Source organism: Bos grunniens, chromosome 18, assembly GCF_055505025.1.
Source record: "Bos grunniens cultivar Pamir isolate PY7600 chromosome 18, Bosgru_T2T1.0, whole genome shotgun sequence".
NCBI lineage: Eukaryota > Metazoa > Chordata > Mammalia > Artiodactyla > Bovidae > Bos > Bos grunniens.
This window is the reverse complement of record NC_141182.1, coordinates 24,409,327-24,434,059: the sequence shown is the minus strand read 5'-3', so window position 1 is coordinate 24,434,059 and position 24,733 is coordinate 24,409,327. Positions and strand designations below refer to the sequence as shown.

The following is a 24,733-nucleotide window of genomic DNA, read 5'->3' as shown; positions in this document are numbered from 1 at the left end:
GATCATGTCTGACTCTTTGCGACCCCGTGGACTGTAGCCCGCCAGGCTCCTCTGTCCATGGATACTGGCATGGGTTGCCATTTTCTTCTCCAGGGGATCTTCCTGACCCAGGGATTGAACCTGCATCTCCTGCATTGTAGGTGGATACCATTGAGCCACCAGGGAAGCCTGGTCTGCCCAGTGCTGGTCCCTTATTTCAGAGCCTGGCAAGGGAGAGTGAACTGGAAGGCCACATGGGAAAACACCCATCTTACACCGCAAGTTTGTAACCCTGGCTGTAGCGCTCATTGGCTCCTTCCCTAGCAAGTTCACTAGTCCCACCAGTGTTAACCGAGCACCTGCTGTGTGCCCTGCTCAGTGGTAGCTCCTGAATGCACGAGGGAGCCAGACTTAGGCGCTCAGGATCCAGAGAGAGGAAACACATGCCCTGGAGGGTGGTGATAACCACCCTCATCCGGGGGAGCAAGACTCGACAGCCCCAGGCTTCGGTGGGGCCCTTGTCTCTGCCCCAGGTCATCCTCAGGGGCTTTGCTGGCCATTCTGGATGCCTGTGTTCTGTCACTGCTTGCTGGAATCCTTGCCCCAAATTCCAGCCTCGTCTCCAGGGCTGACCAAGACCCATGACATTGAGGCAGGCAGATCCTCATCAAGCCAGTATTTTGGGGATATCATTTATCATTTATTTAGGGAGTTCATGGAAACCCTGGTTTTCTAGGTTTTCTATTAATGGGCATTTTTTTTCTACACTGTTCCAAATCAGGGATATATTACCTGCACCAAACATAGCCTCGTGTTTCACTTTGGGGAGCTGGCTTTCATGTCCATCATCTGTAACAAGAGAACCCTGGTTCCTCGTAGTCCCTGAGGGGAGAAGGGGCCCATCTGGATGTCATTACACAGTTAGGCTCAGAAGTCAATTTACAAGTTCCATTTTGTTTTTCTCTTCTTTCTCCACTTTTCTGCAGTTCAGTTTTCATTTGCAGGACTCCCAGCTAGACAACTTCTTGGAAGGAATATGAGAGGATTCGAAATGTAGACAATAAAACAAATCCCCTCTTCCCTGAAAACAGCCCTACACCATGCACAGCTCAGTTTTAGAATTCCACGGACCACCCAACTTGGCCTGGCAGGGAGCCGGTCCCCGCGTGTGTGCCCCGCACGTGTGTGGTTGTATCCCTATTCAGCTGGCGGAGCTGGGCACCCAGGAAGGACACTGTCCAGCACTGCTAGACCTGAGCCCGCTCGTTCCCCTGTGGTTGCTCTGGAGGCATCCAGGACACGGGGGCTTCTGTCCACACCTGTGGCATTGCAGCTCCTCTCATGACTAGTCTGCCCCGTAACTGCTCTCCCCAGTTTCCTGTTGAGGTGCGCAGAGACCTTGAGACCAGGCAGTCCCTCGTCTGCTTCCCAACCCCGTCTTTGGTTCACCCTGGTGCTGCCAAGCCTTCCAAGGACAAGGAGGCAACGGCACCTGGTTCCCAGCTCCATGTATGTCCTGGAATTCATTTATTTCTTCATCCCATAGGCAGCACCTTGTCAGTGAACAAACTAGTCAGCAAAGCAGATGCAAGCCCTGCTGGTAGGGAGCTCACAGTCTCTCTGGGAAGGTAAATAGCCAGTAAATGAATGAATTCTAGTACGTAAATAAATGTATCTACTTACACACTGCAGTAAGCTCTGTTAAAGGGAATAATGTTGGCATGAGAACAGTAGGAAGCACCTGCTTGAGATAGGGTTGGGGGTCATCAGGGGACGATCTCTGGGTGGGGGAAGTTGGGGGAATGTTACTTTTAAACTGAGAGTGGAAAATAAGAGCTGGTCTCTCAAAGTCTTAAGGAAGCAGGAGGAACCGTGCAGAGGCCCTGGGGTGGAAATGAGCTTGGCAGCTGTGTTGCAAAGCTGAGAGGTAGGGAAGGGTGGCCAGGAGGTTCAGGGAAATGAGGGCAGGGGAGCCTTGGGATAAGGTTCAAGGGGAGGCAGGTCCCAGATCCTCGTGGCCTTGTAGGTAGGGTTTGGAATGGTGGACAGAGAACCACCACTCCCATCCCCAGGAGACCCCATCTTGGGTGCTGTATTTGTTTGCTTGGGCTGTCACAGCAAGGGGGAGGCTTAAGCAACAGTGCCTTTTCTCATGGTTCTGTAGGCTGGAAGTCTGAGATCCAGATGCCAGCAGAGCTGGTTTCTCCTGTGGCCTCTCTGATGGGCTTGTAGGTATCTGTCTTCTCCGGGTATCCTCACATGGCCTTCCCTCTGTGTGTCCCTGTCTCCTTATGAGGACACCAGTCATGATGGATTAGGGTCCACTCGAATTACCTCATTTTAACTTGTTGTTCAGTCACTAAGTCGTGTCCGACTCTCAGCAACCTCATGGACTGAAGCACGCCAGGCTTCCCTGTCCATCACCATCTCCCAGAGCTTGCTCAAACTCATGTCCATTGAGTTGGTGATGCCATCCAACCATCTCATCCTCTGTCGCCCCCTTCTCCTCAGGGCCCTCAGTCTTTCCCAGCATCAGGGTCTTTTCCAATGACCTCAGCTCTTTGCATCAGGTGGCCAAAGTATTGGAGCTTCAGCATCAGTCCTTCCAGTGAATCTTCAGGGTTGATTTCTTTTACAATGGACTGATTTGATCTCCTTGCAGTCCAAGGGACTCTTAAAAGAGTCGCAGCACCATGATTTGAAAGCATCAATTCTTTGGCACTTAGCCTTTATGGTGCAACTCTCACATCCACACATGTGGAAAAATCATGGCTTTGACTATACAGACCTTTATCGACAAAGTGATGTCTCTTCTTTTTAATATGCTGTCTAGATTTATCGTAGCTTTTCTTCCAAGGAGCAAGCATCTTTTAATTTCGTGGCTGCAGTCACTATCTGCAGTGATTTTGGAGCCCCCCAAAATAAAATCTGTCATTGTTTCTACTTCTTCCCCTTCTATTGGCCATGAAGTGATGGGACCAGATGCCATGGTCTTCGTTTTTTGAATGCAGAGTTTTAAGCCAGGTTTTAGTCTCTTTAAAGACCTGAGGTACTGAGTGTTTAGGGCTTTAACATGTGAATTTGGAAGGACACCATGAAGCTCATAACCTGACCCCGTCTTTGAGGACTGGGTTTGGTTGGGGAACAGCATAGTCAAATGCCCCCAAGGCAGAGGAGATAGTCCTAGGCCGCCCACAGTCTCTTTGTTGAAAGAGCTAATTAGCAAATGTTTAGGGGCATCAAAGACTTAATGGCACCAAACAGACGTTCTTATCCTCGGTTAATCAGAGTCTTTGAGAGTTGGAATGGGAGTGATTCAGTGGTTATTACTGCAGGTCCCCAGTAGCTTACACTTGGGGGGACATTGCCAGGCAGGGCAGAGTCTAGGCAGGGAAGTAGGTGACAGACTGGATTAAGGAAGGTGGCTAGGGCTAGCTAAGCCCACGCAGGCACCTTCGTGTTTTCTCCCAACCCCTAGCATAGCCCCATTGCCTAGGTGAGAGGCCCAGACGGCCTGGTGCTGAATTAACTGGAGGGAACTGAATTAACAACAGACCTCAGGACCTGCCTTCCTCAGACCCCTCAGGTCAGTGAGTTCTCAGCTTCCAGAGCCAGGGGGGCAGCTGAACCCCAGCTGCCAGAGAATTGGGCATGTGCAGGTGTCTGCAGACTCACAGATTAGCCTTGGTGAGACTCACAGACTCGCTTTATGCCAAAGATAAAAATAAGCAAAAGGAGGGAAACATCCTAGAGAAATTACCTTGAAATTCAGAAAACATGAAGCCAGGCTTCATCTAATTAAGATGACATTTTAAAAGGGGGTAGGGGGGACAGGGGACGCCTCGGTGGCATTTTAAATTGCAAGCTGATTGTGTGGCCTCTGATTTTGGTTCTGAGCCATTTTCAGTTGGAACAGAGGACCCGACTTCAAAGGTACCGCCTACCGCTGGTAGGGGGAAGAGGGTGAAAAGAGCAGCGGGGGGCCTGGGGCACACTCTGACTGAGACTCTGGCAAAGGCTTGCAGGCTGGGCCGGGCCCCGCCTACAACCCTGGAGGACCTGCTGTGCCTTTTAGGGGATCAGTGGAGCCGCTCCTGGGAGGACAGCTAATTGAGGCACTGGCCTTGTCCTTGGAGAGTGAGCTTTTGTCCAGCCTGGGCCAGCCTGGGGGCGCCCACCAGGCAGAGCTCTGGCCTGGGCTGGCCGCAGGTCTCCCCACTACTCCAGTCTCTCCCTGGTACCATAGAAACAAACAGGCTTGGTTCTCAAGTAACAGTCCCTAGCGCCCTCGTGGGAGGGGTCTACTCCCTCCAGGGGACTTCTTTCTGCCAGCCTTTAAGGCCTAGCAGGTGGAGAAGGCCTGCTCCCTCCTCCCAGAATCCTGGGAGCGGCAGGCCCAGTCCCTTTTAACTTAGAAGGCAGGTGGGTGGATCTCTGAGTTGGAGGAAGTTGTCTGACTGGCCCTTCCCCAGACACAAGATAACTGCTCCCCGGCTCTCAGGACACGGCGGCCTCAGGTGTGTGCGGAGGCAGCTGCCCTTGGGGGCTTCTGCATGTCCTCCCTGCTTCTGTCCTCCCCGAGTCACCTCAAAAGATAGCATTACTCAGCAGACTTACTGTAGCTCAGACTACTAGCATTGGTCTGTACACATGCTCACATGAATGCACTCCATGGCTGAAGCATTTCACAGTTCAGAGAGCACATGCCCCCAGACCCTGGGTTCTCACAGAAACCCTGGGGGGAGAACATGACATGGAGACCACCACCACTCAGAGCCAAGGAGTCACAGACTGTCGAAGTGATGTGCCCCCATCTTTGGAGGCCAGATCCTTGCATTTGCTACAAATCTCATGTGGACTCATGTCACTTGCTCCACTGGACTCCCCTGCTCCCTGCCCCCACTGCCCCCAGCTTGTGACCCACCTGCTAGCTCTCTGTTCCACACCCTCCCTCTGGTCTCCATCTCGCTGTCTCAGCCAAGGTCTTTATCCAGTTCCTCTGCAGGGAGATGGGTTGGCGAGGCGGCTGATGAGCCAGAGTTGGGTAACAGATGGAAGGAGTTCTAGTATGTGGGCGGGTGACGTGGCCTTGGTCACACCATAGTCTGGAGCTGTGGAGGGTTTCGTGATGGTGATTAAGTGCTCTGGGAAGTAGACTAATTAAAGGGAGGGAGACCTGGAGACTCATGGGACCCCTAAGGTCCTCCATACTGGAGAGGGGGTGTGGCCTTGGAGGGGAGTCAGACCTTTCTGGGGAAACATGACAGTTCTTGGGGATCAGTTGCTGCAGGAGCAAAAGAAGTGAAGAGGATGGAGCTGGCCTTGGGGCCTCCATCTTGTTTGATGGAAACACAGAGTTGCCTTTGAAAGGCAATGTGTCCCCAGAGTGGTACAGGTGCTCCTGAGGGGGTTGGGGTTGGGGGGGGTGGTCACACATGTTCACCTAGGGCTTCCTGCAGACCACTACCTTCTGTTTGAATAGTTTTGTTTTTTCCCTTCACAATTATTTTTCCTTTTTAATTTTTATTGGAGTATAGTTGATTTACAACTTGTGTTTCAGGTATACAGCAAAGTGATTCAGTTATACACTGTAGATTTTTTTCCAATATAGACCATTACAGAATATTGAATAGAGTTCCCTATGCTACATAGTAGATTCTTACTAGTTGATCGATTTTGTATATGATAGTGTATATATGTCAGCCCCAGTCTCCCAATGTATCCCTCCCCTCCCCCATCCCCTGGTAACCATACATTTGTTTTCTACATCTGTAACGTTTGAGTAGTTTTGTGTGTTTTAACATATATTAGAAAAATTAGCACACCAAACTCTGAGTTCGTGGATTATTGTTGAGGATAAGATTTTTTTAAATGTATTGATTTTGGTTGATTTACAATGTTGTGTTAGTTTCATGGGTACAGCACTATGACTCAATTATACCTATGTACGTATATATGTTTTTTTGTTTGTTATTTATGGCTGTGCTGGGTCTTTGTTGCTATGCGCATGTTTTCTCCAGCTGCGGTGAGCAGGGTCTGCTCTCTGGTTGCGGCGTGTGCGCTTTTCATTGCAGTGGTTTCTCTCGTTGCAGAACGCGGGCTCTAGAGCACAGGCCTCAGTAGTTGTGGCACGCGGGCTTAGCTGCCTTGATGCACGCGGAGTCTTCCTGGCCAGGGGTCAAACCCATGTCCCGGCTTTGGCAGGTGGATTCTTAACCCCTGGACCACCAGAGAAGTCATATATATATATATATATATATACACATATATATATATTTTTTTTTTTTTTTATTCTTTTCCATTATAGATTATTACAAGATGTTGAGTGTAGTTCCCTGTTCTATACAGTAGGTCCTTGTCGGATACTATTTTGTATATTGTACTGTGTATATTTTAATCCCAAAGTGCTAATTTGTCCCTCCCCAGCACCCCCCTTTGATAACCATATGTTTGTTTCCGGTGTCTGTCGCTCTGTTTCTGTTTTGTAAACAAGTTCATTTGTTTCATACTTTAGATTCTGCATATAAGTGATATCATGTGATATTTATCTTTCTCTGATTTACTTCACTAAGTATGATCATCTCTCTGGGTTCATCCATGTTGCTGCAAATGGCATTATTTCATTCTTTTTAATGGCTGAATAATATTACATCTCTTTTATAGGATAAGCTGGGTTTTTTTTTAATGAGTTTATTTAATGTCACTTTTAAAAATGAAATAAGCAGCAGTGGTCATTTGCTGGTGCAGCAGGAATCTTGAGCCTGAGGTGGGCAGGAAGGCCATGATGGAGACAGTGAGATGGGAAACCAGAAGTCCGGGCGAGGGCTGGACTGACCAGGAATGTGCTGAATGGAGTAGAGGAGACAGTGAACCCAGGGTCACTGCACAGAGGAGGGGCTGGCGCTATCTGGCCCACCAAGAAGGTGATTTGTGAGAGTAAGAAGAGTTTTGAGGACTGAAGAACTTAAGTGTCCGGTGGAAGGACAGGAGCCCACAAGGGAGGCAGGGGAGCTCTCTGCCCAGGAAGCAGCATGCACAGGACCCAGAGCTCCAAGAGAAGGGCGTGAGCAGAGGGCAGGCAGTGGGGGAGGCACTGAGAGCGCTGGTGGGAGAGGAGACAGAGGCAGCGGGACGGCAGGAGGAGTGGGGACCGGAGGACAGCAGCCTGGGGGGCAGGGCCAGAGCAAGGTCAGCGTGCGAGTGCCGCGGGAAGGTGAGAAAGAAGGCCCCAGAGAGGGAGTGAATGGGAGATGTGGGTGGGGCGCGGATGAAACATCCACAGAAATGGCCTGAGAGGACTGATGTGGGATGCAGGGCACTGTGACTTCCCTTTCAGGGTTTGGCTGAAGTTCATGTGGAGGCTGGGTGGAGTCCCAGAGGCCTGAGAGGGGGCAGTCCTGGGTGTGGATTCAGTGGTCCTGGGGACTGGGTCCTTCTGGCCTCCCCACAGGCAGGCAGAGAGGACAGCCCCCCTCACTGGAGGGCAAGTGCCCACTCAGCCACGGGGATGCTGGAGACAGGTGGGCAGGGTGGGTGCCCTCCCTCCTTCATTCTGTCCGCTCTGCAGGCCTTGGGGTTGGGCACACACCATCCGCTCCCTACTCCCTTCCAAGAGAACGTTGGCAGCTAGGAGACCGGAAGTCACCATGACAACAGAGCTCCTTACTTACTGGGCCAGAGCCCCTGGTTCTTCTGCATCTGTATCCAGGCTGTTTGAGGCGATCATCTCTTAACAAAGGTGAAGCCTCAAGTGGGCTGCTGATGGTGGGGAGCCAGGGCAGAGGGGGTAGACTCACTACTGCCACCTCCCCACCAGGAAGGCAAAGACACTCCTCCATCCCCCGAGAACATGCTACATGCCTCTTACAAGCTGGGACCGCCAGGGAGCTCATTCCTGTTGGAAACTAAAACCAGGGAACCAAGGAGGGAGGCAGGGACAGAGAAGGAAATAGGAGGCCTGCAGCTGGTGGAAGCTGGAGCCTGTGGCCCGCCCCTAGTCCTGTGATCCCTGCCAGCCAACAGCGACACACCCGGTAAATCAGGGTGGCTCTCCAGGCTTCATGGGACCTGCCAGCGAGGCCCTGATGGTGGGAGGAGGGTCCGGGCCAGCAGAACTGTAAGTGAAGTAAGCTGTACCCAGCCTCCCTGCCCAGGGCCTGCAGCCGGCCTCCCCGCTCCAGGGCTTGCTTCTTCTGCTTCGTGTCCTGAGGACACACTGGCTGTGTGCCCATTTTGTGCTGGGCACTGTGGGATGGCCCTTCCCAGTGAGTGGACACATTTGAGCTCACATGATGGACAAACATTGATTTTTATCTCAGTTGGACACGACTAACACTGAGCAACTCACGCTTTCACTTTTTGTCACTTCAGTCTCATGGAGAGGGTGGTGTCTTGCTCACTGAAGCAATAAAAGAGGGATTCAGTTCAGTTCAGTCGCTCAATCGTGTCCGACTCTTTGCGACCCCATGAATTGCAGCACACCAGGCCTCCCTGTTCATCACCAACTCCAGTGTTTACTCAAACTCATGTGCATTGAGTCAGTGATGCCATCCAGCCATCTTATCCTCTGTCGTCCCCTTCTCCTCCTGCCCCCAGTCCCTCCCAGCATCAGGGTCTTTTCCAGTGAGTCAACTCTTCACATGAGGCGGCCAGAGTATTAGAGTTTCAGCTGTAGCATCAGTCCTTCCAATGAACACCTAGGACTAATCTCCTTTAGAATGGACTGGTTGGATCTCCTTGCAGTCCAAGGGACTCTCAAGAGTCTTCTCCAACACCACAGTTCAAAAGCATCAATTCTTTGGCACTCAGCTTTCTTCACAGTCCAACTCTCACATCCATACATGACCACTGGAAAAACCATAGCCTTGACTAGATGAACCTTTGTTGGCAAAGTGATGTCTCTGCTTTTGAATATGCTATCTAGGTTGGTCATAACTTTCCTTCCAAGGAGTCAACGTCTTATAATTTCATGGCTGCAGTCACCATCTGCAGTGATTTTGGAGCCCCCAAAAATAAAGTCTGACACTGTTTCCACTGTTTCCTCATCTATTTCCCATGAAGTGATGGGACCAGATGCCATGATCTTCATTTTCTGAATATTGAGCTTTAAGCCAACTTTTTCAACTCTCCTCTTTCACTTTCATCAAGAGGCTTTTTAGTTCCTCTTCACTTTCTGCCATAAGGGTGGTGTCATCTGCATATCCGAGGTTATTGATATTTCTCCTGGCAATCTTGATTCCAGCTTGTGCTTCTTCCAGCCCAGCGTTTCTCATGATGTACTCTGCATATAAGTTAAATAAGCAGGGTGACAATATACAGCCTTGACATACTCCTTTTCCTAAAGTACCAGGTAATTCATAACTGAGGGCTGAACAGAGGTCAGAAGTCATGTAGGGAGCAACAGCCAGGAGAGGAAGAACACTGGAGCTTGTATTGGTCAGAGTACCACTAGCTGCTGCAACAAGTATGCCCCAGGGGCTTCGTGCGTCAAGTGCGACAGGCTATGTCTTGCTCATCTAATAGTCTAGGCAGCTGCTCTCAGTGGGTGCGTGGCTCTCCGCATGGTATTCATGACACCGAATCTTCCGTCTTAGGGCTCTGTACCCCCCCTAGTCTTTGTCACCCTCTGCATTCAGGGGCAGGAGGCTCACGTGCACACGAGGGGCCAGGCCCACGAGTGGCACGCTGTGCCTTTACCCTCCACCGACTCCTGCGCATCTGGGAGGCAGGCTGTAGCCCGCAGGAGAGTCCCACAAGAGGGCCGAAATGCAGCCCACCTTCTTCTCACTGAGCCCTGTGTGTTATCACTCAGTCGTGTTTGACTCTTTGTGACCCCATGGACTGTAGCCTGCCAGGCTCCTCTGTCCATGGGATTCTCCAGGCGAGAATACTGGACTGGATTGCCACTTCCTTCTCCATCACTGAGCCGTGAGGCCTGAAGAAAACTTCCTTTTTCTGACCCCAAGGAAGGTGCCATGTGGACGGGCCTCTACCCTGGCCAGGGATGGGGGCACAGGGCATGGAAAGGGGTGAGAGGGGAGGGATGGGGGCACAGGGCATGGAAAGGGGTGAGAGGGGAGAGAGCAACCTGAGCCCGGGCGGCACTTTTGGCGCCCCCTTTGGCACCCTGCCACTTCAGAGAGTGAGGCCAGACCCTGGGGGTGCGGGGGCCGTGGCTGCCCCTCTTGCTCAGGGAGCCCTGTGCTGCTGCTCCTCAGCATCGGGTTGAGCTGAGGCCTGGACACTGCCCGGTGGGCACCTGACCACCTTGCCATGCCCAGGTCTGTGCAGCCTTGTCCCACCCCCCATTGTGGTGCCCATGACCCCCCGGTGTTCACATCAGGTGGTGAGACTGGCAGGGGCTACGCGGAGAGGGGAGGCCTCCCACCCTGATCCCCGCCTCAGAGGAGGCGCCGAGGTGGTGGCCCTGGGCTGAGCAGCTCCCTCTGGGCCAACTTCACATGAGAGTCAGACCCCCCGGGGCTTCACTCAGCCCCCAGCCTCCCCCATCCCTGCACTCCTCTTGTGGTTAGGTCTGGGCATCCAGGGAGCTGGCAGCCAGCCTGGCCCCACTGTGACCTCCCCCTCCTGCCCGCCCAGGGTGGCCCCCTGGACCCTCTGCTGGGGCACAGCGGCGGGCGCCACCCTGCCTCGCCATGTTTTGGTCGACCAGCCTATTTGTTACCCTTGTTTTTTACACCTGTTGCCATCCCACCTACCTCATGTAAACACTGCAGCATCAACAGGCTGACGCCAGTCCCCAGGGTGGGCACCAGCTGGGCCCCCAGGGAGCTCCAGCCCCTTAGCAGCAGGGCAGGGCAGGTGATGGCAGCAAGTGTGAAAGTATGAAACTCCGAGAAGGTAACATAAGAGGCAATCTCGATGGCCTTGGGTGTGATGATGCCTCTACATACGGCACCAGACACAATCCATGAAAGAATTGATAAACCAGACTTCAGAAAAATTAAAAACTGTTCCGTGAAAGGCGAAAGTCAAGAGTATAAGAAAACAGCCTTGGACTGGGACAAAATATTTGCCCCCCCTAAAAAAATATATGTGTGTGTGTGTGTGTGTGTGTGTGTGTGTGTGTGTTCAATAAAGAGCTTTTATCCAAAGTATACAAAGAACTCTTAAAATTCAACAAGAAAGCAAACAATCTGATTTTAAGATGAGCCCCAAACCTTAACAGACACCTCACCAAAGAAGGTCTATGGATAGCCAATAAGCGTATGAAAAGGTCCTCCACATCATATGTTGTCAGAGAAATGCAAATGAAAGCAAGAGGGAGACCCCACGACACACCTACGAGTGACCAAAGCCTGGAACAGTGACCACACCAGGTGCTGGTGAGGGTGTCATGCAGTAGCAACCCTCAGGCCTTGCCGGTGGTCCAGTCACGCTGGAAGAGCTTGGTGGTTTCTTACAAAACTAAACATACTCCTACCATACAAGCCAGCCATCGTGTTCCTTTATATTTACCCAAAAGATTTGAAAGCTTATGTCCACGCAGAAAGCCTGCACACAGATGTTTACAGCAGCTTTATTGATAATTGCCCAAACTTGGAAGCAACCAAAAAGTCCTTCAGTAGGTAAACTGGGGTACACCCAGACATGAAATATTATTCAGCACTAAAAAGAAACGAGCGATCAAGTCATGAAAAGACGTGGAAGAACCTGAAAAGCATATCATTAAAGGGGAATAACCTAATCTGAAATGGATCCATCAAATTATACTGTATGATTCCAACTACATGACTTTCTCTAAACAGTAAAACAGTGGAGACAGTAAAAAGATCAGTGGCTGCCAGGGGCTGGGGAGGAACAAATGAATAGGTAGAGCACAGAGGAGTTTTAGGGCAGTCAAAATACACTGTATGATACCACGGTTATAGATACACGTCATTATGCATTTGTCTACACCCATGGAATGTGAGTTGGATCAAACTCCGGGAGATAGTGAAGTTCAAGGAAGCCTGGTATGCTGCAGTCCATGGGGTTGCAAAGAGTCAGACTCGACTTAACAACTGAACAACAAGAAGAGTGAAACCAAAGGTTAACAACAGGCTTTGGGTGATTATAATATGTTGGTATCGGGTCATCTTTTTTTGTTTGTTTAATTAAGTATACCATTGTGAGTGATGTCAGTAATGGGGGAGGCTCTAGGGTTATATGGGAAATCTCTGTACCCTCTTCTCAATTAAGTCTTTTTAAAAAATCCATTGGTTTACTTTGCTCTTTGAATGGGTCAGCCATGCCAGATTTTTGACATCATTTTGATCATTTGGAAAATAGTGGTTCAGAATTATGCACATCTTCCAAACAGTGACACTTTTCAATGGAGAATATAAGAAACTCGCATTTGTTAACATCAGTGTCTGTCTTACCAGAAAAGTCTTCAGGTGTTGGAAAGCTGTCAAACTTATGGTATTAAATACAAGCTTTCCAAAATTCTGGTTCTTCCCTTGGAAGCTGGAATTTTTTCATTTTGGTAGCAAATTTGTTAGGTGTTTTCCTTGAAGCGATAGGCTAGCTTGATATTTTAGAAACTTGTCTTCCAGAGACCAAGTCTGAATTACCTATATTTGTCTGTCGGTCATTCTTTCAAGTTCAAGTGGTGTCTTGTGAGAAAAAGGAAGCATTTTGGCTGGCGGGGCAGCCTTTCGCGTGCCTTCCCTCAAGACAAGCACCACCTGCAATTTGCAGGACCCTCCCCGTTTCATCAGAGAATATGAAAAAGACATGTGTGCCACAGGAGGGCTTTCAATTCCCAATTTTGACTACTTCCTCAGGGACAGTCTTTGTTTCTTAATGCTTGTTTGTTTTTGGCTGTGCCAGGTCTTAGCTGCTGCACGTGGGCTTCCCTCCAGTTGTGATGAGAAGGCTCCAGAGCACAGGAACTGCGTCACAGCAGCGCACGAGCTCCATGGCCCCTGGGGCATGTGGGATCTTAGTTCTCCGACCAGGGATCAAACCCACACACCCTGCATTGGAAGCACAGAATCTTAACCCGCTGGCCCACCAGGGAACTCCCGCGGACATTCTTAAATGTCTTGGGAAACCAGCACTGGTTTTACTGTGACTGCGCGGTGGCAAAGAATAGAATGGCAGTTCGTATCATTTGGTGCCACTACTTCCTGCTGAAGGGTGCTGTCTTGTCTCTCATCAGTTTAGGCATTAATACCTTCGGAGAGGCCAGTAACATCGTCTAAGAGTTAGGAAAACAGTTTTGATCTTAGGGACCCCTCAGAGGTCCCCAGGGGTGTGAGAACCACTGATCCAGCCAACCCTGTCCTTGTGCCTTTGAGGACAGAGCCTCCAAAAACAGATGAGACCTGCCCAGGGTCAGAGCATGGACGCCTGATGACGTGCTCCTTGTCAAACAAAAACATCATCTCATCACTTTAATGGATGGTGCGGGGACTTTCGTCCCCAGTGAGGAGACAAGGAAAGAGAAGGGGGTGTCAGCAAATAAGCCTGAGGAGAGGACCCACCCGCCAAGCTTGCTGTCCCCAGGGCCCGCCAGCCTACTGTCACCCCTGCCATCTGCACATTGCTCCAGCTTCCATCTTTTCTCTTCCATAATTGTGTGTTAATATCTCACAGCCGAGGTGGCTCTAATTAAACTCCTCAGCATCGTCACAGTGTGTTCTGAAGAGCCGAGCTTGGCCGTTATCACTTGTCTTTCCCTTTGACTGCGCTCTGTGTGGGTAATTTCATTCTGCCCTTGTTCGTTTCTTAGAAACTTAGCCTATCCAATTTTAGTTCTTTTCTCCTGTCTTAGAACATTGAGCTCAGGAGACAGAGGGTGAGGCTGTGGGAATGTCTGCCCTGCTCACCTTAAGGTTTATTTTGGCCTGATAGAGCCTGCTGTCCTCCATGCACCCCTCACTCCGGCCCCCACCCAGGGGGGAAGGGCAGCAGGAGAAAGTGGCACCACATGAGGTGGTAATTAGGGTCTTGGACAAGCGTGCATGCCCACTCCATCCTCGGAATCTGAGGAGGTCAGAATCCGTGGTGACATGAACACACCGCCACCCTTGGGCAGCTAGGACAGCCGCCATCCTACACCCCCTGCCTGTGCCAGGACACCCCCCTGCGCTTGGGCCAGCTGTCACCTCTGCAGTCCCTGCTCCCGCCATCTACACTGGCCTCGGTGTTACCCTGCCCCATACCCGCCAGTCTCCCTGCCCCGAACCTCTGTCAGGGTGGCTTTAGGAGACGCACATAGCAGCTTCACCTAAGACCGCAAAGCTGGCGAGAGGACTGGGGGCCCGAAAATGTCCCTGGTCCCACCCTCTGGGAGTGTTAGCATCCGCTCAGTAAGGCTTCCTCCCCGAGCTACCAGTCGATGGCCCAGGCTGCCCCCAGCCTCTCCCCTGGGGGTGGGAGGTCCACAGTTCATGCTGGGCTCAGTCTGTGTGCGGGCTCCTGAACCACCTGTGTGGGCTTGGGTGCCATTCTTCATTTCATGTCTAAGGGCTGCATGGACTCTGAACCCACCATTGTCCACAGGCCCTGTTGATGGCCCAAGGGGTGTCTGATGCCCCCTGGCAAGACCCTTAGCTTCTCCTTTAATTCCCCCCTCAGGGAAGGCCAGTCTCTGAACGGTGCCTGCCTTGTGGGCACAGCCAACCTACGACTGCCTGTCTTCCAGATGGACCCCTCTCACCTCCCCTGCCCGCAGCAGTGTGTCCTTGAGGAGTGGCCCTCACTCAGCGGCTGCCTCCTTGGAGGAGCCTCCCTGACTCCAGAGCTTGGTTAATGTGTCTGAGCCCCCATCGGACAGCAGGCTCCGGGCGGGGAGCGGGGAGGCAGTTTCCATACCCTGCTGTCCGCCATGTCCCCTGCGCCCAGTCCTGGGCTCAGCCAGCCTGCTGAGCCGACATTTGCTGCTGTAGCACTGGTCCTTCTGCTGAGCTTGGGCCAGGGCCAGGGGTGGGAAACCACACCAGTTACAGAAGCTGCCACAAAGCTTCTGAGTGGAAACTTTTAGGTGTGTGAGAGCTAGAACTCAGATCAAAGTCATCCCCACCCCCACAACCCCTGGTTCTTGAAGATACATAGTAAACCAGCGGGAAAAGCTGCTTCTATAAACAATTGGAAGATCCAAGGGTTTTGAGACTGAAAAGGGTGTGATCCTTCAGAAAGTAAGATTCTTGGGACTTACCTAGTGGCCCAGTGGTAAAGAATCTGCCTGCCAATACAGGAGTCATGGGTTTGATCCCTAGTCCACATGCTTCAGGGCAGCTAAGCTTATGCACCCCACAGCTGTTGAGCCTGCATGCTCTAGAGCCCACACTCAGCAACGATGAGAAGCCCACACACAGCAGTGAAGACCCAGCACAGCCAAAAATAAATTAAAAATTTTTAAAGATTCATTAAAAATAAAATAAGTGAGTTTCTTTAGAAAATCCAGTCTTCCCCTCGCCCCTTCAGAGGCAGCCTGGGCCCCAAACAGAGAAAGCTCATAGAGGGGCTTAGGACAAACACATCCCTGAGGAGCCCGGTGGACCCAGCTGGAGGCCTTAGGAGAGTCTTCCTTTACAAGGCCCTGGGCTCCTGACAAAGACCAGACCTGGGGACAGAGTGAGGGGCCATCAAGGGGGCAGCTCTCCCCTGATGTGTTCAGGGCTGGGGAGAGGCAGGCTGTCTCTCCCTATGCCTAAAGATTTCTCTTTCTGGCGAACATGAAAGTTCCTAAGGTGGGGACCTCACTGGGTAGTCGGTGTACGTACAGTGGATAAGTGAGTGACTGGGTGGATGGACAGTTGTATGGCTACACAGATCAAAGAGGAGTGAAAGGGATGAAGAGGGTGCACACGTGAAGAACGAAGGGATGGACAGACGCTATGAAAAGACAGATGGGAGGCGAGGGGTGACCGGGTGGGTATGGGAGTGAGTTGATAGATGAACAGGGTGGCTGATGGGCGATGATGTCATGGGTGGGTGGACGCATGACGTTGAGGAGGTAGGTACCCTGGATGGGGCCGTGGGATGTGTGGATGGATGGATGGCTGGAGAAGGGATGGGCACAGCCGAAAGGAGGCAAGATTAGAAACAGCAGCAAATCCTTGGATCTGCTGTTGCATCTTTCCAGGGAGACAGGAAGGTTCCCTTCACTGAGACAAATGGTAGACCTGTGGGGTCCTCCAGCTCTCCTAGAGACCCTGTCTGCCTGACAGCGTGCTCCAGGTACAGGCCTCACTAAGACAGCATTTTCCAGGTACAGGCCTTTGCTAAGTCTCAGCAAAGAAAGAGCCCCATGCGTGCTCAGCTCCCAACTGCTAATTGCCTATAGTGCCCCAGGTTTTGCCACCAACAAAAAAAAAACCCTCACGAATGTCTGAAGTACCCCTGGGGGGACCACGTCCACTGAGAGTCACAGCTCGGGAGCCATCTGCCAGCCCAGGGCCAGGGAAGCAGGGATGAGGGAGTGCACCCCTCTCTTTCTCACCCCAGCGGCAGCAAGGAAGGGAGAGACCAGGACCACAGCGTTTCCTGAGATGCTGAGATCTGGGTGACATGAACAAAGTGCCTGGAAAGGTGCCCCCTGCCATTCTCCACCTGCTGACCTTGCAGCGCACAGGCTGGGCCTCCAGCAGCAGGGGTCTCTCGGCCCCTTTCACTTGAGGAACAGAGTTGGCAACCATGCTCCCAGCCTGGCCCAGCCCTACCTGGTCTCTTGGGCTGGGCTTGTGCAGCAGCCCTGCGTCTCCTGTTGGCCTGTGCACTCCTGCCCCCTGGCGGGAGCTGAAGCTACTGCAATGCACGTGGCAGGACAGGGCAGGATGGCGATTTCCTTTGCAACCAGAGGACTGTGCGTGTGTGTATGTACGTGTGTGCGTGTACATACATGCACACACTCACACTTCACCGGGCCTAAAAGATTAGAGGAAGAAAACTCTGAAAGATCCAAAGCAGCTACTCAAACGGAAGGGGTTATTATTATAATTACTATGATTATTGTTATCAAGATTATCCTGCTTGCCTGAGAAGTCTTGTACAAAGCAGGCTAATTTTATGTCAGCTTGTTGTTTGTGTCTCAGGGACCTCATCTTTGCTTATAATAACTAACATTTGCAGGGCTCTTTATGTTGCAGAGCTGTGTCACATCGATTTAGCCTTTCATCTGCGCAAACAGCCCCGCGAGGTGGGAACTAATGAGAGCAGAGGCTCAGGGAGGTTAAGTGGTCTGTCCAAGGTCACAAGTCTGAAAAGCAGCGGAGCTGGGATTGAACCTGGGTCACCTGACTGAAAATCCCTGTTCGCTTCCCTCCCATATCCTTTGCATTTTGTCTCTTGAGAGGGAAAGGCTCTTGTTCATACTTTAGCTCTAAGCCCCTTTGCTCTGAAGAGAGGGGAGGAGTTATGCAGACGCAAGTGCTTATCATGCACTCGGCCGTCCCAGTTTCAGACGATGCGTCCACAGTGGGCCGGGGGCGGCGGCGGCAGCAAGGACTGGCAAGGCCCTGCAGTTTCTGACATGTGAGCAGATGTGTGTGGTATTGGTTGCCAGTGGCTCAGCCAGCTGATTCCCACTTCCCTTGGTCACCACTCACCCTGCAATCACCCCCGGTGAGGCACAGAACAGACAGGCACCAGCCACATCTCTGAGAAGGGTGAACAGGAGACATTAGGCAAGAGGAGTGGGTGCGGGGGGCTCTCTTGTGGTCCAGGAAGTGGGAGACGGGCAGGGCCATGGGAGCCTCCAGCCCTCCTCATAGTATGGAGATGGCTTTCAGGAAGGAGAGCCCCTCAGCTATGGACGCCAATGGGCAGCCCCACCAACTGGCCCCTGCATCATGGGCGCTGCTTTCCAAGTACACTTATGGCCAGTCCCCAGGAGCCCATGTCCTCCTGGTGCAGGGGGCCTGGCCTGTCTGCTGCAGGAGGGACCCCTGTGTGCTGCCAGTTCAGGGGGGCAGCTGTCCCCATCACCTCCCCGGGCACCCTGCTCCCCAGAACTGACCCAGAGCAAGACTACTTCTGGGAGGCACCCTGGCAGAGCTCCCCACCCCCCTCAAATGCTGGAGGTGCCCCCTGTCTCCAGGCACTGCTTCCTCTCCCTGCCCACCCCTTCCTCCAGCTGCTTATGGATGCGGTGTCCACAGGAGCATCTCCACCGTTGTGGAGCTTTCCAAAAATATCTCACCTCCACCTAGGGCAGCTTCAGAGCATGTGTATGTCAACATTCATGTGTGAACATTAAGATATCATTTAGCCAGAAGCCTTGTACCGGCTCTGATGAAAAGAAGTGTCAATGCTGATTTTAAATCACTGACCTGGTGAGGAGAATCCTGCAGGTGGCCCTGAGAGTTAGTCACAGACTCTCCTGTGCCCCAAGCCTCCTGATCCAAAACCCATCAGAATGGCGTCTTGCCTGCAGTTCACAGTTCGAAATGCAGGGTCCCAGACACGCGTTTCTCAACGTCTCACCCCTTCCTGTGGCCCCGGCCCGCAGGCATCCCGAGGGCGGCAGGTTGGCCTCCTCATCTCCTCTGGTCCCCAGGCGGCTGGGGTGGTGGGGCCCGGCCCGGCCCGCCCCTCAGGCCATCCTGTGCTAGTGCACTATCTGCTCCCACGACAAGAGGGAGCCCTGTGAAGAAAGCGATGAGACTGCCACCCTGGTTTTCAGGGGAGGACGCTGAGCCTCAGAGAGGTTAAGACCCCACTCAAGCCAGGAGCCCAGGTGTGGATGGAGCCTTGAGCCTGTGGCCTGAGCCCCCCAAAGTCCACATGGAACAAACTAGAAGCCCAGGGCAGGAGTGACCAAAGGGGGCTGTGGGAAAAGGAGGGAGACTTGTTGGGGGTCAGGGGGCATGGGAACCAGATGTCACAGCATGGGCAGCCCCAGCAGGTGGACAGCGGCGGCCGTGGAGGGCCGGGCACACTGGGCACATTGTACCTGCTGGACCCACGCCACGGGCACGTGTGTCTGAGGAAACGCGGCATCTCGCACATTCACTGGGAGCGCCCCTCCGTCCCTGGAGGCCATGGAGGAGAGAAAGGCCCACTCCCTCACCACTGTTTCCCTGGCCCTGGGCCAGCAGATAGCTCCCTGACTGTGACCCTCAGTGGGCGTGGTGCCCCACAGGGGCATGTTAGACACTTGTCTGTAGCAGTGGCAATAATTGGCCCGAGGCTGCGTTGTGTGACAGAGCCCGCAGTGACGAATGTCCTGCACTCAGCCCACCACGCAGGGACCACTGGGCACGGCGTCAGTGGACAGCCTCCCTCAACTCCTGTGTAAAACTGTCTCCAGGAGCCCAGCAGACAGCCCCTGGGACGTGCCCAGTGCCCCCAACCCGTCTTGGTGCTCCCCCAACAGGAACTAGCGCAGCATGTGGGCCTGTGCATGTGCCCAGGGCATGGTCCAGACAGGAAGAGGGGAAGGGAGTCAGATGCCAGAGGAACTGTGTGGACCGCAGTAATGGGAGGGGTCTGCCTGGAGGAGGTGAGCCTGGTATTGGTCTCGACACACCAGGAAGTGTAGCACTCTTTGAGGTTATTGTACAAAAGTACACCAACCAAACAAAAACACGTCTTCAGGGTTAACAAAGAGTCAGAGGACTGATTGATGGAGGTAGCTGGAAAGCCAGAGATGCGTGTGGCTGCAGGTGCAGCTGGATCCGGGTGTTGACGTGTCATTGGGACTCGGGGTGCCTCCCTCTCTCAGCCCTGCTTTCCTCAGGGACGGCTCCACATTCAGGTGGGCCCTTCCTTGGAGGGTCTCTCCTGATAGTTTATGCAGGTGTCCTGGGGCTGGTCAGGTTAGTCTCACTTGACGGATTGGGATTCTTTATCCACCCGGAACTGCTCACTAAGGGCAGAGGGATGGATTGGCCAGGCCCAGACTGTGTGTCCATGCCAAGACTGTGGGACAGAGGCCACCCTACCTGGACTGCTCAGGCTGAGTTGGGGAGGAGTGCTCCCCTTCAGGGGAGCAGAGGCTCTGGTATCAGAAAAGGAGGGACTGGAAGCCCCACCAGTGGAGGAGGCAGCCGTCCAGCAGAGAAGGGTGCAGATCAGAGGGACTGGGCCCTCTGCAGCCACCTCGAACCTGGTCACCACCAGCAGTGGGAGCACAGGGTGTGTTTTCTACAGAAGCTTGCCCCAGCATCCTCCACTGAGCAAATCTGCACAGGTGGGGCTGCCCCAGTCCATGCATCTTCTGTGTCACACCCCCTGCTGCCAGGACAGCTGGGCATGCTCTGACCAGTGCCATGGGGACTGTAGCTGAGAGCAAGGTGTGGGAAAATGCGCCCCCCACCACCACTGGCCCAGGAGGGGACTCGGACAGGAAGGTCAGGCCCAGTGTGAGCCCCACTCTCCCAGGGCCCCAAAGGCAGGAAAACAAAGGGATAAGGGGCCCCCTCTGGCTCTATTAATTGCTTGTTAGCTTGACCCCCACAGGGCTGGCCAGGCCTGGCAGCCACCATAGTCCTCCAGGTGCATTGGCATGACCCCTCCTTCCCGCCACCCTCACCCTTCCTTCTCTCTTACCCATTGCCCACACCTTTGCTCAGGGTGGTGAGGTGAGGGGTTGGGCTGGGTACCAGTGTCTGAGATGCAAGTCAGGGCTGTCCCCTGGAGCACAGTGGGGATAACCCTGGGTCCAGGCAAGTCCAGGGCTGTCCCCTGGAGCACAGTAGGGATTAACCCTGGGTCCAGGCAAGTTCGGGGCTGTCCCCTGGAGCACAGTAGGGATTAACCCTGGATCCAGGCAAGCCCAGGGCTGTCCCCTGGAGCACAGTAGGGCTTTACCCTGGGTCCAGGCAAGCCCAGGGCTGTCCCCTGGAGCACAGTGGGGGTAACCCTGGGTCCAGGCAAGCCCAGGGCTGTCCCCTGGAGCACAGTAGGGATTAACCCTGGGTCCAGGCAAGCCCAGGGCTGTCCCCTGGAGCACAGTAGGGATTAACCCTGGGTCCAGGCAAGTCCAGGGCTGTCCCCTGGAGCACAGTGGGGGTAACCCTGGGTCCAGGCAAGTCCAGGGCTCTCCCCTGGAGCACAGTAGGGATTAACCCTGGATCCAGGCAAGCCCAGGGCTGTCCCCTGGAGCACAGTAGGGATTAACCCTGGGTCCAGGCAAGTCCAGGGCTGTCCCCTGGAGCACAGTAGGGATTAACCCTGGGTCCAGGCAAGTCCAGGGCTCTCCCCTGGAGCACAGTAGGGATTAACCCTGGATCCAAGCAAGCTCAGGGCTGTCCACTGGAGCACAGTGGGGGTAACCCTGGGCCCAGGCTCTCCCACTTGCAGCATGTGACCTTGAGCCTCAGTCTCCCCATCTGCTAAACAGGATGGCTCCCCAGCAGAGCTGTTGCTGTGGTTGACCTAGACACACTGTTGTTGAAATGGACGAGATTAGAAGACTTGGGAGACGTAGTGGATGGAGTGAGAAACTGGGGTCATGCCTGGTAGTAAGATGCCGAGGACCCGTTCATCTCACAAATAACTGCAGAGCACCAACTGTGTACAGAGCATTGTGAGATGGGGGTGCCCTGAATAATCGGAAAACCGAGGGACAGGCACACGCAACACCAGCTGTGACACATGGTATGGTCGGTGCACCGTGGGGGCAGACTCTACGTGGGGGCATAGAGGAGGGCTTCCCTGAGGAAGTGACGTTATGATGGAGAAGGGCAGAGCCAGGGAAGGATGATCTGGCTGGGTGGAGCACCCTGAGGTGAGATGACCCTGACTGCTTGGGGAACAGAGGAAAGGCTGTGTGCTTAGAGGACCAGGAGAGGGAAAAGGTGGGAGGAGGGTAGAGCAGACAGCAGTCAGGCCGGGGCTTTGGAGGTCATGGTAAGGAGTTTGGAATTTAGAAATAATGGGAAGCTATTGAGAGTTTAAACAGAGAGAGTTATTGTATCCGTTAGAATTAGGTTTGACTGTGAATATCTGAGACCTAGAAAACAGTGATTTAAATGAGCTAGAAGTTTAAAAAAAAAGTAAAAGTGAAAAAAAGAAAAATGCAGAAGGTATGGAGTGTCTACAGAGCTGTCAAGGACCTGACTGTTTTTAGATCGCCAGTCCACTGTCCCTCGGGTGTAGATCTTATCTTCATGATCCATGATGGCTGCTAGAGCTCAGCCATCACAGGTTTCAGGAAGGAAGAAGTGAGAGAAAAGGGGTGCATCTTCCCTTTACAAAGCCTTTTGCAAAGACCTCACTACACTTGGGCTGATCTCTCCATGGGTAGAACTGGTCACATGGTCACATTTTTGCCTCAAGCAAAACAAGGAGATGCCATCTTTAAGTTGGATATCAGTGTCCCCAGTTGGAAAAATGGGGAGTTCTTTTTCTACAGCCTCCCTGCTGACTGTGGTGTGGAAGACAGACTGAAGAGAAGCAAGAGGGAGGCAAGGAACCCTTGGGAGGGGGTCCAGGAACAGCCAGGAAAAGACAGGGAGTGGCTTGGACTCAGGGGTGTCCCGGAGGAGATGGGGAGAAGTGGATATGGGGATGGAGGTGGGTGACTTGAGTCTTAGTGGTTGGGCCAATGGTGGTGCCATGCACTGAGCTGGGCAGACGGGAGAGAGACAGAGCAAGGGCCCATCGAGAGGTGTCGCCAGCACAAGACCCGCCACCACCACACCTCGGTGATGGGGTGCAGCCAGGAGGACAGCTCCAGGCTGCCCTTCCCCAAACCGTGTATCATATCCCCCTGGAGTGCAGTTCCCAGGATTCCACATCAGACATAGAGGAGCACCAAGTGGCTCTGGAAGGCCCAGGTTTCTAAACCACACCCTCTAGTGGCCTGGCTGAGGCATAACATGGCTCTAGGTGGGAGGGTGTCTCCCTCTAGCAGGAAGTCTGGCCCTGCCCACCACCCTCAGGTCCCAACTCCCTTCTCTCAGGATCAGGCAGAAACCTTGACAGTGGGGTCCAAAGGAAGAAGTTTGGGAAACTGGCCAGGTTTTTCCCAGTCATTCCTCACACGGGTGAGCCTTCCCGAGGTCATGCGGGCACACAGAGCAGCATCAGCGTGTGGGCCCTGACTCACAGGCCTGTTTTTAGCCCCGGGTGGAGGCACCACCCCTGCTCACCCACCCCTGTCTCCCTGAGTCACCGCCTGCTTAAGGCACTCAGCGCCTGGGTCCCAGAGCCAGCTTTCTGGTGGCTGCCTGCAGGAGAGGCTCGGGTCCTGGAGAGGGGCCGGGACCCAGGCTCTCCTGGTGGGAGACTTGGGAATCCGAGGGCTGGGGTCTGTGGGACACTCACCCTAGGGAGCTGGGTCTGGGCTGGCATCATGGGCATGGCCTGCTGGCCTCCAAGCTAGTTACAGCTTCCTTCCCAGGGCAGGCAGGCAGGAGGGGACACAGTGCCTGCACCTTCACTTTGACCTGTTGCATTAGACAGGCCCTGACGTGCGAATAGCTACTGAGCTGGACAGCTCGATACTGAAAGTTTCCACGGAAGGCTTTGCCCCCAACATACCTTGGTAGAGACCCATGGACAGAGAAGCCTGGCAGGCTGCAGTCCGTGGGGTTGCACAGTCAGACACAACTGAAGCAGCTTAGCACACAAGCACCTTGGTAGAGAATCTTTTGTCAGCCATGTGCCGTCCAGGTGTTGACCTTGCCCCCTTCCTTCGTGTCTTTCCCACCCCAAAGGCCACCTGCAGATTGCTGCCTCCTGCTCACTTCCTGAGCCGTGACCTGGGGCGGGGGGGTGGGTGTCTGTCTCTCTTGCTCTCTTGGAGGGTGGCGGGGTTCAAAGGACTCGAGAGTGGGGTCACCGACCAGTGATCATTGTTGTGCCCACAAATAAAAGACTCTGTCCGTGTCCTCGTCTCCTCACAGGCCGACGCCAAGATGGTGTGTGACGTGGTGAGTCGGATGGAAGACACGGAGCCCTTCTCTCCAGAGCTGCTCTCCGCCATGATGCGACTCTGGGGCGACTCGGGGATCCAGGAGTGCTTCAACAGGTCCCGGGAATATCAGCTCAACGACTCTGCCAAATAGTGAGTGTCCTGGGCAGGCGGGAGGCCACCAGCAGGGCAGCGATGCGGCGTGGAAGGGGCTGGGGGTGGGGGCGGTGGGGCAAGGAGGCGTCCTGGGCTGAGGCTGCAGCCTATGTGAGATGCTTTGCCTTGTGTGTCAGGAAGGAAGGAGAAGGGGCATCTCCTCCTGCCCGTCCCCCGACCCCAGGATGAGGAGGAGGCCAGGGAAGTCGGGGGCACAAGAGACAGCTAACAGCAGGGCTCCCGGAGGGCCAGGGCCATCACCCGCCTGCCCTGGAGTGGGCTGGGCCCCCCCAGAAGGAAGGTTTTCAGTGCAGCAACATTTTTTTTCCCCTGGAGAATCCTTGACCCCGTAAGTACTAATCAAAGGCAACATAGGCAGAAAATAACTTACGTGGTTTTCTTTTTGAGAAAACAATAAGCTTTCCATTCCTCTATCTTTAAAAATAAGGAATATGTAACCCATTAGATAAGTGAAATAGTCAGGCATACACTTTAATACTGCATTACAACTAATAAGGAAAAGTAGAGGACAGAGGGGAGAGATCGACCCCAGGGCAGGAAAGAAGTGGGGGTGAAGCACTGAAGGCCAGAGAGAGTGGGTGGGCAAGAGAGGAGAGGGCAGAGAGGTGGGCCTTCCAGTGACCACGGGGCCACATGACTGCCCACTGCAGCCTAGTCACTCCAGGCGTCTGGAGGTTTACATGTCCTTGGCCCCTGGATCGGGGGCTCCAGGGAATGGTCCTTAGTGGTCAGGGATGCGTCTTCTGTTTGAAGACACTGGGATTG

The 24,733-nt window shown here is 53.5% G+C and overlaps 1 protein-coding gene across 6 annotated transcripts in view; it reads left to right on the top strand.

Annotated features, from left to right (window-relative positions):
- GNAO1 (G protein subunit alpha o1) overlaps positions 1–24,733 on the top strand; it is a 181,166-nt gene that overhangs the window by 130,160 nt on the left and 26,273 nt on the right. For all 6 annotated transcript variants that reach the window (XM_086350739.1, XM_086350740.1, XM_086350742.1 and 3 more), the window contains one exon: positions 23,784–23,944. In XM_086350739.1, coding sequence (XP_086206865.1) covers positions 23,784–23,944 — 161 coding nt within the window. The remainder of the gene's footprint in view (positions 1–23,783; positions 23,945–24,733) is intronic.